Genomic DNA, 16,898 nt, shown 5'->3' with positions numbered 1-16,898 from the left:
GTAAATGTCCTGTCTGTTACAGAGGTACCAAGTCCACCCATGAAACTTGGAGTTGCAAATGTTACCAAGGACAGCATTACGATTGCCTGGACAAGACCAGAATACGATGGCGGTAGCAGAGTCACTGGTTACCTTATTGATGCCATGGAGAAGGGACAGACCAAGTGGGTGAAGTGTGCCACTGTGAGGACCATGACCCACACCATCAAGAGCCTGAGGGAGGGTGCTGAGTACTTCTTCAGAGTCCGTGCTGAGAACCATGCTGGACTCAGTGAACCAAAGGAGATGATCGTACCCGTTATTGTCAAGGAAATACAAGGTATTATCTCTAGCTTTACTACTACATTTTGATATTAGTTTTTATTCATAGTGTTTTTTTATTGTCCCTAGAAAACAGGATGCCATGCATAAATAATATAATTTTATATATTTTAAGGATGGATTTATTTTTTAAAAAATTTAAGATAATACATAGTGTAAAATAATGACTTGAAATGCCGTATTTCCATTCCATTCTTTTTGAAAAGCCATGTAATTTGTGGAAAATGCAATTTGATGGGGTTACTAGTTTTAAGGTGACTTATCACATTCCTGTCTTATTTTTTCAACAGAGGCTCCAGAGTTTGACCTGAAGAACTACCCCAAGAATACAGTTTATGTGAGAGCAGGATCCAACCTAACCTTTGAGATTCCTCTCACCGGCAGGCCCATGCCTAAGGTTACCATGTCCAAGAACAATATTGTCATCAAGGGATCCAAGAGGCTGTTAACAGAAGTAACTCCAGACAGTTTAATCATCACCCTAAATGAGAGCATTTCAAGTGACGCTGGCAAATATGAAGTCACCGCCTCAAATGTGGGAGGTACCACCAAGATCTTCATTATCTTCATTGTGCTAGACAGACCCGGACCTCCCGTTGGTCCAGTTGAGATTGGAGAGGTCGGAGAGACCACAGTATGTCTGAAATGGGCTCCTCCAGAGTATGATGGTGGCAGTCCTGTTAACAACTACATTGTTCTGAGACGTGAAACCAGCACTCCTTCCTGGGCAGAGGTGTCAACTAGCATTGCCAGAAGCTCAATCAAGGTGACTAAGCTGACCAAGGGAGAGGAGTATCAGTTCAGAATCAAGGCTGAGAATCGCTACGGTGTCAGCGACCACATTGACAGCAAGCCAGTCATGATAAAGCTTCCATACAGTAAGTCAATACACTTGAATACAAGAAGGCAAAAATATGTGTAGCTTTGATGACTTGATCTTATTTTTTGTTGATTACAAACTGATATAGTATGTGGAGGAAAAATAATCTTCCTGTGACAACTTTTGTGTTATGGATTATGAGTCCTTCGGAACACTAACATGAATGCTGTCCATTACAGCCATTCCTGGACCTCCATCCACACCATGGCTCGGCTTTGTATCTAGAGAGAGCCTGACAGTCTGCTGGAATGAGCCAGTCAATGATGGTGGAAACCCTGTGATTGGGTATCATCTCCAGATGAAGGAGAGGAGTAGCATCCTCTGGCAGAAGGTCAATAAAACAGCAATCTCAGGAAACCAGTGGCGAGTCACAAACATCTGCCCTGGCCTCATCTATGAATTCAAGGTGGCAGCTGAAAATGCTGCCGGTATTGGAAAAATGAGCAAGACCTCTGAAGAGGTGCTTGCTATTGATGCCTGCGGTAAGTGTTTCTAATTATTTCCAGTTTTAAGGGGACCCACAGCCTTAAATAATCTAAGACCATACACTAAAAACCTCTTTACTGTTGTTTCATTAAAATCTTTCTCACTTTAATATTACAGAGCCCCCAGCAAATGTCCGTATCACAGAGGTCACCAAGAACTCAGTCAGCCTGGGCTGGCAGAGGCCTCCATACGATGGTGGCAGCAAGATTACCGGCTACAGTGTGGAGAGGAGGGAAGCTCCCAATGGCAGATGGGTGAAGGCCAACTTCACAAACATCATTGAACTGGGCTTCACTGTGTCTGGACTGAACCAGGATGAGTCATATGAATTTAGAGTGTACGCCAAGAATGCTGTTGGGTCTGTCAGCAACCCATCTTTCATTGCTGGCCCAGTGACTTGTGTCGACGCATGTGGTGAGTTTTTGATTTATATCTGTGGTTAAATGTCTTGTTTACTTTTACTGGATTTATTTATAGCTTACTTATATTAATATCTTGTGTCCTACAGGTGCCCCAGCCATTGACCTTCCTCCAGAGTATCTGGATGTGGTTCAGTACAAGGCTGGAGGTTCAGTTAAGCTTAGAGTCGGAATCATTGCCAAGCCTCTGCCAACGATTGAGTGGCTTAAGGATGGAAAAGAGCTGGTAGCAACCTCTACCATGTCTGTTGAAAACACAACTGACTCTTCTGCTGTTCTGATCAAGGATGCAGCTCGCCTTCACACAGGCTCATATGAGGTCAAGATCAAGAATGTTCTGGGCTCAGCATCTGCTACCATCAGGATTGAAATCCTAGGTATTTAGAAATTCTTGCCTCATCCTTCCATATGTCCATAATCCTCAATTCCTAATCAATTTGAATTGAGATACATTATTTAATACAGTCTTCCATCATTCCTGTATTTAATTTTCACATGCTCTTCCTTTTTTCCCCTCCCCTTAGACAAACCTGGACCCCCAGCTGGCATCATTAACTTCAACTCCATCACAGCAGACAAGATCATCTTCAGCTGGGAGCCTGTGCCTGAGTCTGACCAGGGAGGTTTCAAAGTGACCCACTATATAGTTGAGAAGCGCGAAACCAGCCGAGTGGTCTGGTCCACAGTTTCAGACAAGCACGAGCAGACACATGTCTCCGTTGGCAAGCTGGTGCGCGGAAATGAGTATGTGTTCCGCGTAATGGGTGTTAATAAGTACGGAGTTGGTGAGCCACTGGAGTCAGAGCCTGTCATTGCTAAGAATGCCTTTGGTAAGTTTTGGGCTATTGAGCGCTGAAAATATGATAATTAATGTGAATCAGTCAAAGCAGATTTTATGATTGAGCTTCTACATTTGTGTATTTCTTTGAGTTTTCACACCTAATAATTACTGTGCAGCAAGTATCCCTTGTCTTTATATTCTTTGCTTTCATGAGAAAAAAATTTGGAAAATGTTTTATCAAGATTGTTATTACTGTTATTTGCATTTTCTTAACGTGTTTGTTATGCATTTCTATAGTAACTCCTGGGCAGCCTCATACTCCTGAGGTGAATACCATCACCAAGTCCACCATGGTGGTAGAATGGGACAAACCAGGTGTTGACGGAGGAAGCACCGTGACGGGCTTCTACCTGGAGAGACGCGACAAGAAGAGCTTGCGCTGGATCAGAGTTTACAAAGACCCTATCACTGACATCAAACAGACTGTCTACCATCTGACAGAAGGAAACGAGTACCAATATCGTGTCTGTGCCATTAACAAGGCAGGGGAGGGACCATTCTCTGATGCATCAGACTACTACAAGGCTGCTGATCCAGTTGGTAAGTGGTCTAACATTCACACATTTCCAAGAAAAACAAGATGAATGTACACCCCCACCTAACAAATACATTTTACTTACAGATCCACCATATGAGCCTTGCAAGCTGAAGGTGGTGGACTCCACCAAGACATCCATCACCTTGGGCTGGTCCAAGCCAGAATGGGATGGAGGCAGTGAGGTCACCAGCTACATGGTGGAGAAGCTTATTGAGGGAGAGAAAGAATGGGCTATGATTACCTCCAAAGGAGAGGTCAAGACAACAGAGTACACAGTTCACGACTTAAAACCCGATGTCAATTACTTCTTCAGAGTCTCTGCTGTCAATTGTGCTGGCCGTGGAGAGCCTCTGGAGATGACTGAGCCTGTGCAGGCTAAGGATATACTGGGTAAATGAATCACTGATATTGAAAATGTAAAGTGTGTTCAGTTTACAACATGTATGTCTTGTTTTATTCTTATGGTGCTCACATATAGCAGTCCCTGTGTGACCTATATATAATATTTTTCATGATTTTCACAGAGGAGGCCCAGATTGACTCAGATGTGGCCATGAGAACTCACTACATTGTGAAGGCTGGCAAGGATGTGGAGCTGTCTGTTCCTCTGAAGGGCAGACCTGCTCCTACTGCTTCCTGGAGCAAGGGAGACAAATGCATCGATCGCAACCCCAAATATGAGTTCCACGGCTCAGATACTACCACAGTCCTTGTTATGCGTGAGGTGACCAGGCTTGACACTGGAAAGTATACAGTAAAGATAGAGAATGGTGTGGGAGAGCCCAAAACACTGACCCTGTCTGTAAAGGTCCAGGATACTCCAGCTCAGTGCAGGAATCTGGTCCTGAAGGACGTGACCCGTGGAAAGGTAGCACTCTGCTGGGAGCCTCCACTCCTCGACGGCGGTGCTGAGATCACAAACTACATTGTTGAGAAGAGGGACTCCTCCAAGAGATCCTACTCTGCAGTGACAAGCAAATGCATAGACACAACATACACCATCGAAGATCTCTCTGAGAAGACATCATTCTTCTTCCGTGTGTTAGCAGAGAATGAGAATGGTGTTGGTGATCCATGTGAAACACTTGAGCCTGTGAAGGCTACAGAGACTCCAGGACTAGTCAAGGAGGTCTCTATGAAGGATTCATCAAAGACTTCTGTCACTCTGCAGTGGCTGAAGCCTGATTATGATGGTGGCAGCATCATCTCTGACTACATCATTGAGAAGAAGCTCAAGGATGAGGAATGGTCATTGGGAGGAACCAGCAGACAGTGTGAGTTTGAGGTCAAGAAACTCAAGGAGCACTCAGACGTGTTCTTCAGAGTTGCCGCCAGGAATGAGAAGGGACAGGGCGACTTTGTTGAGATTGGGCCTATCAAGGTCATTGACTACATTATAACACCAGAGGCAAGCCTTGCAGAGTACCCAGATGGCAGCATAAGTGTTCGCTTGGGTCACAATGTGCACATTGAGCTGCCATACAAAGGTAAACCCAAACCTTCTGTTCTGTGGCTGAAGGACAACCTGCCTCTGAAGGAGAGTGAACAAGTCCGCTTCAAGAAGACAGAAAACAAAGCCACTCTAATGATTAAGAATGTGAAGAAGGAGAATGAGGGTAAATACACCTTGACCCTTGACAATAAGGTCAACAGGAGATCCTTCCACATCCATGTCATCACACTTGGACCACCATCAAAGCCTGTTGGACCCATCCGCCTGGATGAAGTGAGAGCTGAGAGCATCATGATCTCCTGGGATGAACCTAACGACGATGGCGGTGGAGACATCACATGCTACAGTGTAGAGAAGCGTGACACCTCTCAGCCTAACTGGAAGATGGCCTGCTCCAGTGTACAGGGCACTCAGTTCAAGGTCCCCAACCTGATCAAGGCTGTTCAGTACCAGTTCAGAGTTTGTGCTGAGAACAGATACGGTGTCAGTGAGCCTCTGGTCTCACAGATGGTCATTGCCAAGCACCAGTTCAGGCCTCCAGGCCCACCGGGCAAGCCTGTTGTGTACAATGTCACCAATGATGGCATGACCATCCAGTGGGAGAAGCCCATCTATGACGGTGGTACCCCCATCCAGGGTTTCCATGTGGAGAAAAAGGAAAAGAACAGCATCATGTGGCAAAAGGTGAACACTATGCTGATCAAAAAAACTGAATACAGGATCTTGGGACTCATTGAAGGCCTCGAGTACTCCTTCAGAGTCTACGCCCAGAATGATGCTGGCTTTAGTCGAATGAGTGATGAGAGCAAGCAAACCATGGCTGTCAGTCCTGTTGGTGAGTGCTGATTCAGACGATTTCATTATTCTGTTTCCTTGTTACACTTACATACATCCTATTGGAACTATAATAAGTTTAGTAAAATAATTTCTGCTCTAAAACCTGACTAACATGTAGTTAGAATGAAACCACTTAAGTGGTTTGGTCAAACAAAAATAAGTTAAAAGATGCATCCCATGTCTTTCAGATCCTCCTGGCCAGCCAGACTACACTGATGTGACAAGTGATTCAGTGACACTGAAATGGGATGCACCCAAACGTGATGGTGGTAGCAAGATTACCAGCTACAACATTGAGAAACGCCAAGGACATGGTCGCTGGTTCAAGGCCAACTTGACTGATGTACATGACTGCCAGTATGCTGTCACTGGGTTGGCAACAAATGAACGCTACGAGTTCAGAGTGATTGCCAGAAATGCCATTGGTGTCGTTAGCCCTCCCTCCAACTCCTCTGGCTTGATTGTGGTCAGAAGTGAGAACGGTGAGTAATGGTAGAGGGTAGAGAAGGGGGCTTGTGATTGTAATATTAGTTTGAACTTCAGGACTGATGAGTAAATTATGAAGAACACTGATTTCATTGCCATTCAGTAACATTAAGTAAGTTTTAAGGCTTGCAGAGTCAGCCCTCTGTTTTATATCACTTAAGACACATTTTTATTTTAAAAAAGGCTTTTATCGTGTGGTGCGTATTTTTACATTTTATTTTATTTTGATTTATTTGTGTTTTATGTTGATTGTTGTTAAGCACTTTACCTGTATTGAAAAGTGCTATACAAATAAAGCTGTCATTATTATTATTAAGCTCAGTGTTTTAAAACTACATACTGTAAACTAATGCATTCTCTTTTCCTCTAAACTAGCTTCTCCAAATATTGAGTTTGGCCCAGAGTACTTCGAGGGTTTGACGGTCAAGGCAGGAGACAACATCAGGCTGAAGGTGACCATCACAGGTCGCCCTGTTCCCAAGGTCGTCTGGTACAGAGACGGTGTGGAGGTTACCAAAAAGATGATGGACATTATCAATGTAGCTGGATCCAGCACCCTGTTTGTAAGGGACGCTGATCGTACACACCGTGGCCTCTTCACTGTGGAGGCTACCAACGGATCTGGAAGCAAGAAGGAGAACATCCTTGTTCAAGTGCAAGGTATGCAGTTTTTACATTTTTATGTTTATATTACAATGTACTTGTTTACACCACTGTATTTATAAATGTATGCTCTAACTTCAATCTCACACACCTACGTGTTGCAGACACACCTGGAGAGCCAGTAGGACCCATCACTTTCAGCCACATCTCAGAGGGCAAGTGCACTCTGTCTTGGAACCCACCAGAGAATGACGGCTGCTCCGAAATTTCACATTACGTCATTGAGAAGCGCGAGACCTCCAAGATCTCCTGGGCCTTAGTGTCTGATGAATGTAAGGAGTGCACTTTCAATGCAACCAAGCTCATCAAGACCAATGAGTACCAGTTCAGGGTCTCTGCTGTTAACAAGTTTGGAGTTGGCCGACCTTTAGAATCCAGCCCCATCATTCCACAGCTGCAATACAGTAAGTGAAAGTTGGAAAGCCTTTTTTCATTTAATATTTCAGACAGAAATTTTTGCTTTCTATATGTTTTCTATATTTGGTCAATGCAGACATTGCACTCATCTAACAAAATTGTTTCCCTCAGCTACTCCTGATGCTCCAGGCACTCCTGACGCTACTGAGGTGACAGGAGAAAGCATCACTCTGTCCTGGACTCCTCCAACATCTGATGGTGGAAACCCCATTCAGTATTACATCCTGGAGAAACGAGAAAAGAAGACTGTTCGGTTCTACAAGGTGATTACCAAGAAGCCTATCATCGAATGTGCTCACAAGGTGCTCCACCTGACAGAGGATATGGAATATGAGTTCCGTGTGATGGCCGTGAATGACGCTGGTGTTGGAACTCCTAGCAATATCTCTATGCCTATCAAGGCTGCCGAGCCAAAGGATATTCCTTGTGCTCCATCTGTGATCTGTGTGTCTGACTCCACCAACACCTCCATCAGCCTGGAATGGACCAAGCCTGTGGACGATGGAGGCATGGAGATCCTGGGCTACATTATTGAGATGGTGAAGGGAGAAGAGACAGAATGGAAAAGAGTAAATGAGCAGCTGGTGGCAGAAACAAATTATGTGGTGATGAGTCTACAGACAGGAGCTGAGTACAAGTTCCGGGTCGCAGCTGTCAATCACATGGGTAGAGGCGAGGACAAAGAGACTCCAGAGCCTGCTCAGGCTGTAGATAGGCTAACACCACCACAGGTGGATATTGACGCCACCTTCAAGCAGACACACATTGTCAAGGCTGGAGGTTCAGTGTGCCTGGGCATTTATTTCAGAGGAAAGCCAATTCCCACTGCAACCTGGGTGAAGGAAGAAGGAGAGCTGGGTGTCATGTCAGAGATCACAACTACAGACGACTACAGTTCTCTAAGTATTGAAAACTGCTCGAGAAATGATACAGGCAAATACACTGTTAACCTGGAGAACGCTAGTGGCAGCAAGGCCATTACATTCACTGTAAAGGTGATAGACACTCCTGGACCTCCTCAGGCTGTTGCCTTCAAGGAGGTTTCCAGAGGCTCTGTCACACTTATCTGGGAGCCTCCTCTCAATGACGGTGGAGCCCGAATCCATCACTATGTTGTTGAGAGACGTGAGGCCAGCCGCCGCACTTGGCAGCAGTCTGGTGGCAAGTGCACGCAGCATATCCTGAAGATCCAGGACCTGCTGGAAGGAGTGCCATACTTCTTCAGAGTCTCTGCCGAGAACCAGCACGGTATAGGTGAGGCGTTTGAGCTGACTGAGCCTGTCATGGCCACTGCAGAGCCAGCATCTCCAAAGAGAATGGACATCCTGGACACCACAGACAACTCTGTGTCACTAGGCTGGCTGAAACCAGACCATGATGGCGGTAGCCGTATCCAATGTTATGTCATTGAGGCTAAGCCAAAGGGTACAGACAAATGGGTAGTGGTTGGCAACACCAAGAATCTCACCTATATGGTTGAAAAGCTCAACAAGGGCGATGAGTATGATTTCCGTGTGAAGGCTAAGAATGAAGCTGGCTACAGCAAACCCAGGGAAACTCTGGCTCCTGCACTGGTCAAAGAGCCTCACATTGAACCTGCTGCTGACCTCAGTGAGATCACCAACCAGCTCATCACAAGCAGGTCTGGCAGTACTTTCACCATTGATGTTCCCATCAGTGGTAGACCTGCTCCTAAGGTCACCTGGAAGCTGGAGGAGATGAGGCTGAAGAGCTCGGACAGAGTCGCCATTAAAGTAACTAAAGACAGAACCAGCATCTCAGTCAAAGAGGCCATGAGAGGAGATGGTGGTAAATACTACCTGACTCTGGAGAATGTGGCAGGAACCAGGACCTTTGCTATTGAAGTTAATGTCATAGGTAGACCCAGTCCTCCAACCGGACCCATTGAAATCTCATCCATCACCTCTGAGTCCTGCGTCATTAACTGGCAACCACCAGAGGATGATGGTGGCACTGACATCACCAACTACATCGTGGAGAAGCGTGAGTCTGGCTCCACCGCCTGGCAGCTGATCAACTCCAGTGTAAAACGCACATCTCTCCACGTTAGTCACCTGACCAAGTACATGCAGTACACATTCAGGGTCTCTGCCGAGAATAGATTTGGTGTCAGTAAGCACACTGAGTCTGAGACTATTGTCGCAGAACATCCTTTCAGTAAGTACTACTCCATAAACTAATTTATTCACTAATTTAACGTATGAATAATAAAGAACAGATATAAGTTTTTAAGCATTTCTTAGACTGTTAATGTCTCTAAAAATGTGTCTTCTATTGAATCAGGCTGGAATTTAGTTGACTATGCTCAAAAACAAAATCTAATTTTTTAATCACAGCACCTCCTGGCCCACCAACAAGGCCTTCAGTCTTCAATGTCTCTGCTAACACAATGACCTTGAAATGGGAGGAGCCCTATCATGATGGAGGAAGCAAGGTGACAGGCTACTGGATTGAGAAGAAGGAGAGGAACAATATCCTGTGGGTGAGGGAGAACAAGATCCCTTGCTTTGAGTGCTATTACAAGGTGGAGAGTCTGGTCGAAGGCTTAGAGTACCAGTTCAGGGTTTATGCCATGAACAGTGCTGGGCTGAGCAAAGCCAGTGAGGCCTCCAAGGGAGCAATTGCTCAAAACCCAGTTGGTGAGTTTTAACACAGTTTAGGATCGCACTATCCAGTGGCTTTTACTTAATACACCATTGCTCCAACATGTCTGACAAAACTGATGTGTTTTTTAGATCCACCAAGTAAGCCAGAAGTCACAAATGTTACAAGAACCACAGTCTCCCTAAAATGGTCGGCTCCACTGAATGATGGTGGCAGTCCCATTGTGGGTTATATCATCGAGCGCAAGCCGTACACTTTGACCGGTGAGGGCCGCTGGCTCAAGTGTAACTACACCAATGTGACAGACACTTTCTATACTGTTACCGCCCTGGGAGAGGGAGAGCCCTATGAGTTCAGAGTCATCGGCAAGAATGCCAACCAGGTCTACAGCAAGCCCTCAGAGTCCACCGGCTCTGTGCAGTGCAAGACTGACTTCGGTAAGATCTGCATCTGTGATCGTGATACAATACCACCAATACAGCACACTTTCACTCATCTGACCTTAACAATTCTTTAATAAAATTATGACCAATAGGTGAAACTGTCTCCTGTTTCCTCTAGATGTAGATTTAATTCAATGTGCATACATTACAGTCCCAGCAAAGAAGTCATATCTTATCAATAAATGTTCCCTTTTTCCACCCCACAGAGCCTCCAAAGGCCCAGCTGGATAGCAAACTCCTGTCCGAAACTGTGACCGTCAGAGCTGGTTCGGATCTGGTTCTAGATGCTGCAGTGGGAGGCAGGCCTGACCCCAAGGCTTCCTGGTCCAAGGGCCACAGGGAGCTGGAGTTGTGTGAAAAGTACCACCTGCAGTACACCCCCACCAGGGCCATGGCCATCATCAAGTTCTGTGACCGAGATGACACAGGAAAGTACATCCTCACGGTCAGGAATGTAAGCGGAACCAAGACTGCTGAGGTCAACGTCAAAGTGCTTGGTAAGTGAGAGTGCTTTGTGTTTCAAGCATTTCAAGCAATTTTATGCATTACTTAAAGTATTAATTTGCCATGGTTATCCAAAGTGAGTACATCTGTTTTTTCCAGACACCCCTGGAGTATGTGAAGGCAGCATTGAGATCAGCAAGATCACAGAGGAGTCGTGCACACTGAGCTGGAAGCCTCCTCTTGAGGATGGTGGAGATGAGGTCTCCCACTACATTGTGGAGAGGCGCGACACTAACAGACTCAACTGGGTCATCATGCACGCCGAGTGCAAGGAGCTGACCTGTAACATCACCAGGCTGTTCAAGAACACAGAGTACCTATTCAGAGTCCGTGGAGTCAACAAGTATGGAGCTGGAGTCCATCTCCAGTCAGAGCCCATGGTTGCCAGAAACACTTTTAGTAAGTGCAACAGTCAGATCATTGTGAAATAATAATAAACAATGCTTAAAAAGTATAATATCCCAAAAATCTCTGAGGCCAAAAAGATCCTACTTTTTTATTTTAAAACAAGGATCCCAGTAAGATGAAAGCAAGACAAATCTGCCTGAGAGCCCTGGTCACAAACTATAAAATTTAACAATAAATAAAATCTTCATAACCTCTAAGACTGAATTACCTTTCCTTTACTCCAGCTGTGCCAACTCCTCCTGGTGCTCCAGAGATCCTGGCATCAGGAAAGGACTTTGCCACCATCGAGTGGCTGAAGCCAGAGAGCGATGGCGGCAGCCCGTTGAACCACTACCTGGTGGAGAGACGGGAGAGAAAGAGTGCCCGCTGGGTGAAGGTGAACAGGGACGGAGCTCACCTAGACACCACGCTGAAGGTGTCTGGTTTGACCGAAGGCAACATCTACCAGTTCAGAGTGACAGCCATCAACAAGGCTGGAGAGAGCGAACCCAGCGAGGTTTCTCTGTATGTTGTCTGCAGAGTGCCAACATGTAAGTCCGGTTTGTTCAAGTCTAAATGCCTAACATTAAATGCAATGGAAGATCTGACTGATGATCTTAAATGTATAAATCTGATCTTTTTAGATCTGTCTTTTGTGAAATTATGTGAAATGAAGGGGTAACCATGTCCGTTAACACATCAGTAAATCCTTTACAGATCTATTGATCTTCATTCCTGTTTCCTCTCCTCTCAGGCACTCCTGCTCCTCCTTCTATCCCTCGTATCACCGACACCCACGCTGACAGCATTAGCCTGGCCTGGTCCCGCCCCTTGGACGACGGAGGAGCTGATGTGATGGGCTACATCCTGGAGATGCAGGAAGCTGGAGCAGAGGAATGGCAGAAGGCCCACGAAAAGACCCTGCGTGCTACAGAGTACGTGGTGACTGGACTTTCTGCAGGCAAGAAGTACTGCTTCAGAGTGGCCGGCATCAACATCAACGGTACAGGAGACTTCAGTGAACCATGTGCTGAGACTGAGCCAGTGGAGAGAATTGGTAAGTAATCTGGAAAAGCTTTAAGTGATTGCAAATACAGCAATGTATTTATTATAGAAAGAGAAGAGACATTAGAGAGATGTTCCTTTTATTGCTTTACAGCAAGAAAGCTACATATGATATTTTTTAAAACATGAAAAAAAGGGAACTTCACATTAAAAATTAACAATCACTTTCACATAAAAAATCAACATGCACACCAGGTTCAAATTTGGCTTCAGTCATGACGTTTCTTCTTCCAAAAGAGTAAATGTTATTTGCAAGTCTTTCACAATATGCTAATTTAAATTCCCAAACATTACGAGCCATATAATAATTACCCCTTCTCTCAAACAGAAACTCCTGACTTTGAGCTCCACGATGACCTGAAGAAGACCATCTGCCTGCGCGCTGGTGGCTCCCTCCGCCTGTTCATAAAAGTCACCGGTCGACCCACTCCTGCCCTCACTTGGACTAAGCCTGGTGTTGACCTCCACAACAGAGGATTTATTGAAGTCACCAATACGTCCACTACACTCATCATTGATAAGGTCAACCGCTACGATGCTGGCAAGTACACGCTGGTGGCCGAGAACTCTGCCGGGAAACAGGAAGTCCACATTCTGGTCAAGGTCTATGGTAAGTTGATGAAAATGTCTGAGATTTGATTTGAAATATGACACATTACATAGGGCAATACTAGGATTTTTAAAAACAGAACATTACTAGAACATTTATTTTGCCATTGATTTTATGTGATACAGTAGCTTTTGGAAATATTTTAACAAAATGTATTTGCATTGCTAGATACTCCTGGACCAACTGGACCAATAAAGATCAAAGAGCTGACCAAGGAGTCTGTTACCATCTCTTGGGAAGCCCCAACCGTGGATGGCGGTGCTCCTGTCAACAACTACATCCTTGAGAGGCGTGAGGCCTCCATGAGAGCCTACAAGACCGTCACCTCCAAGTGCAGTAAGACATCCTACAAGATCGATGGCCTGATGGAGGGCATGTTGTACTACTTCCGGGTCCTCCCTGAGAACATCTATGGTATCGGTGAGCCTTGCGAGACTCCCGACGTCATCCTGGTTTGTGATGTGCCTCTGCCGCCACACAAGCTGGAGGTGATTGACGTCACCAAGAGCACTGTCATCCTGGGCTGGGAGAAGCCCGAGCATGATGGTGGCAGCAGACTGACAGGCTATGTCATTGAAGCCTGCAAATTTGGCACCGATAAGTGGATGAAGGTGGCCACACTGAAGACCACAGATTTCGAGCACACCATTGAGAAGCTGAATGAGAGTGAGCAGTACTTGTTCCGAATCAGAGCAATCAACAGCAGAGGAGCCAGCGAGCCCAAAGAGCTTGTTACAGCCATCACTGTACAGGAACAGAGAGGTAAGAGACACAAAAACGCTTCCTGCAGTCCACCATAACATGTTTTTAAAATATTTCAGGCAAAAGCATGTAAATGGTTTGAAAGAGTTAAAGTTACAAATACATGTTTATCAAGGAAAACATGAGGTTGCTTTTCTTTGCTCCAGAAATCAGTACACATTGAAGATTTTCTGACCAGCAGTAACATTTAGTATAACACAGCTGTGTTCACAAACTATTTCCCAACTGTTCATGTAAACTATAGTTATATGATTTTTGTATCTCCCTTTTTCCTTTCCAGTAATGCCTGTAGTGGACTTCTCCAGTATTCCTCAGAAGGTTGTCAACATCCTGGCCGGCAAGACTCTGGAGCTGGACCTGCCCATAATCGGCAGGCCTCCTCCCATCTGCTCCTGGTACTTCAGCGATAATAAAATAAAAATCACAGACCGTGTCAAGATCAAGAGCACTGGCAAGTTCTCTAAACTGACCGTGTCTAACACCACCATTGACGACACTGGTGACTACTCCCTGGAGGTGAAGAATGCCATTGGTGTTATCACAGAAGTCATCAAGGTCATCATCCTCTGTAAGAAACCATCCCTCATTTGTTATTTTAGTTTTATTATTTATTGCTGTTCTTGTCAAGAGCAGGTTACAATAAAGTCAAGTTGATTCATTTATAAATTGACAATATTACAGGCAATCAATGCCAATTATTTGATTAACAATCAAGTTGGCTGTAACCATTAATTCTGTTAATTCCCTTTTACCAGCTAAACCTGATGAACCAAAGGGACCCATCAGGTTTGATGAAATTGATGCCACCACCGTCACCTGCAGCTGGGAACCTCCTGTCAGAGATGGTGGAGCTCCCATCAGTGGCTACGTGGTGGAGCAGCGTGATGCTCACAGACCTGGCTGGGTGCCTGTCTGCGACTCCGTTAGCCGACCAACCTTCAAGTTTGAGAACCTGATTGAGGGAGATGAGTATGTCTTCCGTGCAGCTGCCATTAATCGCTACGGCACTGGAGAGTTCCTGCAGTCTGAGATCGTCATCTGCAGGAGCTTGAACAGTAAGACTTCTGGCTTTTTTTAAGGTTACACATAAAGCCGATATTACTATATAGACAGAATTACGTCAACAGAAGTATAGTAAGATGTTTCCCCTCCTCCACAGATGTGTCTGGACCTCCTGGCCGTCCAACCATCTTTGATGTTTCTCGTGATGGCATGACCGTGGCCTGGAACCCGCCAGATGAAGACGGCGGCCTTGAGGTTTCTGGATACATTATCGAGCGTAAAGAAGTCAGGTCGGACAGATGGGTGCGTGCCAACAAGAACCCTGTCACCATGACCAGATACAGGTCGACAGAACTGATCGAGGGCCTGGAGTACGAACACAGAATCACCGCCATCAATGCCAGAGGACTGAGCAAACCAAGTCTGCCATCCAAACCAGCAGTGGCAACAGATCCAATCGGTAAGTGAATTTTGAAAAAACTGTGTTATTTATATATGAGATTTTTACAGTGAGTTACAGTGGGTGACATCGAAAGTCTTAAAAGAACAAGTACAGACTCATATCTTTTGAAGCAGCAGCTAGAAATACTGACATGCTTGTCTTGCCTGCTCAGATCCACCTGGCTGTCCTCAGAACCCGAGAATTACCGATACCACCAAGTCCTCCGTGTCGCTGGCTTGGAGTGCTCCTGATGATGAGGGAGATGCAAGGGTGGACGGTTACCTGATTGAGATGCAGAAGGTGGGCACCATGGCCTGGATCAAGTGCAACACCACACCATCTCTAATCTGCGAGTACACGCTGACCAACATGCCACAAGGAGAGGAGTTCAAATTCCGTGTGATGGCCTGCAATGCCGGCGGCTCCGGAGAGCCTGCTGAAGTTCCTGGAACTGTCACTGTGACTGAGATGCTTGGTAAGGAGGCAGAGGTTACATTATCTACACCTGCACTAAGACACATTTGCATATGTTTAAAACTAAGATAAAAGAAAAATGACTTTTTTAACTATCATTGTTCTCCAGAATCTCCTGACTATGACCTGGAGCTCAAATACAAAGACATGTACGTGGTCCGCCAGGGGGGAGTGGTTAGACTCTCTGTGCCCATCAAGGGTAAACCTCACCCAACCTGCAAGTGGTCGAAGGATGGCGGTGCAGTCTCCACCAAGGCCATGATTGCCTCCACTGAGGACGCCAGCGAGCTGGTGATCAAGGGAGCCGAGAGAAGCGACTCTGGTGTGTACGACCTCCTGCTGGAGAATAAGGTTGGCAAGAAGAAGGCCCAAATAAAAGTGAAGGTCATCGGGCGCCCAAGCGCTCCAGAGGGACCAATGTTCTTTGAGGAGATCCAGGCCAATTCTGTCAAGGTGTCTTGGAAGGTGCCCACAGACGACGGTGGCTCAGAAATCCTGGGTTACATCATAGAAAGACGTGAGGCAGCCAGAAACGCCTGGTACACCGTGGACTCTAGAGTGACTGACACTCAGCTGGTTGTCAAGGGCCTGAAGGAGGGAACAGAGTACCAATTCAAGGTCACGGCTGAAAACTCCTTCGGTGTCAGCTCCTCTCTGAAGTCAGAGCAGCCACTGGTACCCAAGACTCCTCTCTGTAAGTACTCCAATTCTTCTGTCTTAAGTGTCTTGGAACAATATGAGATCATTCAGTAATGACTTAAAAATAATTTGTGTTTTTCAAACTAGGTCCCCCTGAGCCTTCAAGCACCCCTCCAGAGATCATGGACGTCACAAAGAGCTCTGTGGCATTAGCCTGGTCCAGACCAAAGGACGATGGTGGTTCTGCTATCACTGGCTACTTTGTTGAGTACAAGGTGGTGTCCAATGAGACGTGGTCCCGCCACCAGACCAAGATCAACTCTACCATGTTTACTCTGCCTGGACTCACCCCTGACGCAGACTACCAGTTCCGCATTGTTGCTGTCAACAACATCGGTGAGAGCGAGGCTGGTCCTATGTCGGACCCAGTCACATGCAAGGATCCATTCGGTGAGTCTCCTCTCCTAATAAAATGTCATTACTGATAATTAATAGCACCGTAATTATTATAGTTGATGGAAGTTTAATGGACATAGGACAATCAGATGTGAAATCTAATCAATTAGTCAGAGTTTTAAAGACAAAACCAGAATTAAAAAAGATG

General features: G+C 45.7%; 1 protein-coding gene across 1 annotated transcript in view; it reads left to right on the top strand.

Moving 5' to 3' along the window:
* The window catches only part of LOC122885285 (titin-like), a 208,217-nt gene that overhangs the window by 179,587 nt on the left and 11,732 nt on the right, over positions 1-16,898 (top strand). Inside the window, exons 222-248 of the mRNA XM_044216151.1 lie at positions 23-319; positions 612-1,199; positions 1,381-1,683; positions 1,805-2,101; positions 2,196-2,483; positions 2,631-2,936; positions 3,185-3,487; positions 3,570-3,875; positions 4,010-5,773; positions 5,964-6,257; positions 6,637-6,921; positions 7,029-7,328; positions 7,453-9,519; positions 9,699-10,001; positions 10,098-10,403; positions 10,616-10,906; positions 11,013-11,312; positions 11,546-11,851; positions 12,055-12,357; positions 12,694-12,975; positions 13,144-13,737; positions 14,018-14,305; positions 14,493-14,792; positions 14,897-15,199; positions 15,354-15,656; positions 15,765-16,349; positions 16,442-16,744. Of these exons, the coding sequence (XP_044072086.1) occupies positions 23-319; positions 612-1,199; positions 1,381-1,683; positions 1,805-2,101; positions 2,196-2,483; positions 2,631-2,936; positions 3,185-3,487; positions 3,570-3,875; positions 4,010-5,773; positions 5,964-6,257; positions 6,637-6,921; positions 7,029-7,328; positions 7,453-9,519; positions 9,699-10,001; positions 10,098-10,403; positions 10,616-10,906; positions 11,013-11,312; positions 11,546-11,851; positions 12,055-12,357; positions 12,694-12,975; positions 13,144-13,737; positions 14,018-14,305; positions 14,493-14,792; positions 14,897-15,199; positions 15,354-15,656; positions 15,765-16,349; positions 16,442-16,744 (12,165 nt within the window). The remainder of the gene's footprint in view (positions 1-22; positions 320-611; positions 1,200-1,380; positions 1,684-1,804; positions 2,102-2,195; positions 2,484-2,630; positions 2,937-3,184; positions 3,488-3,569; positions 3,876-4,009; positions 5,774-5,963; positions 6,258-6,636; positions 6,922-7,028; positions 7,329-7,452; positions 9,520-9,698; positions 10,002-10,097; positions 10,404-10,615; positions 10,907-11,012; positions 11,313-11,545; positions 11,852-12,054; positions 12,358-12,693; positions 12,976-13,143; positions 13,738-14,017; positions 14,306-14,492; positions 14,793-14,896; positions 15,200-15,353; positions 15,657-15,764; positions 16,350-16,441; positions 16,745-16,898) is intronic.

The sequence above is a fragment of the Siniperca chuatsi genome, linkage group LG12, assembly GCF_020085105.1.
Source record: "Siniperca chuatsi isolate FFG_IHB_CAS linkage group LG12, ASM2008510v1, whole genome shotgun sequence".
NCBI classification, from domain to species: Eukaryota; Metazoa; Chordata; class Actinopteri; order Centrarchiformes; family Sinipercidae; genus Siniperca; species Siniperca chuatsi.
This window is presented reverse-complemented; position numbering and strand designations above follow the sequence as displayed.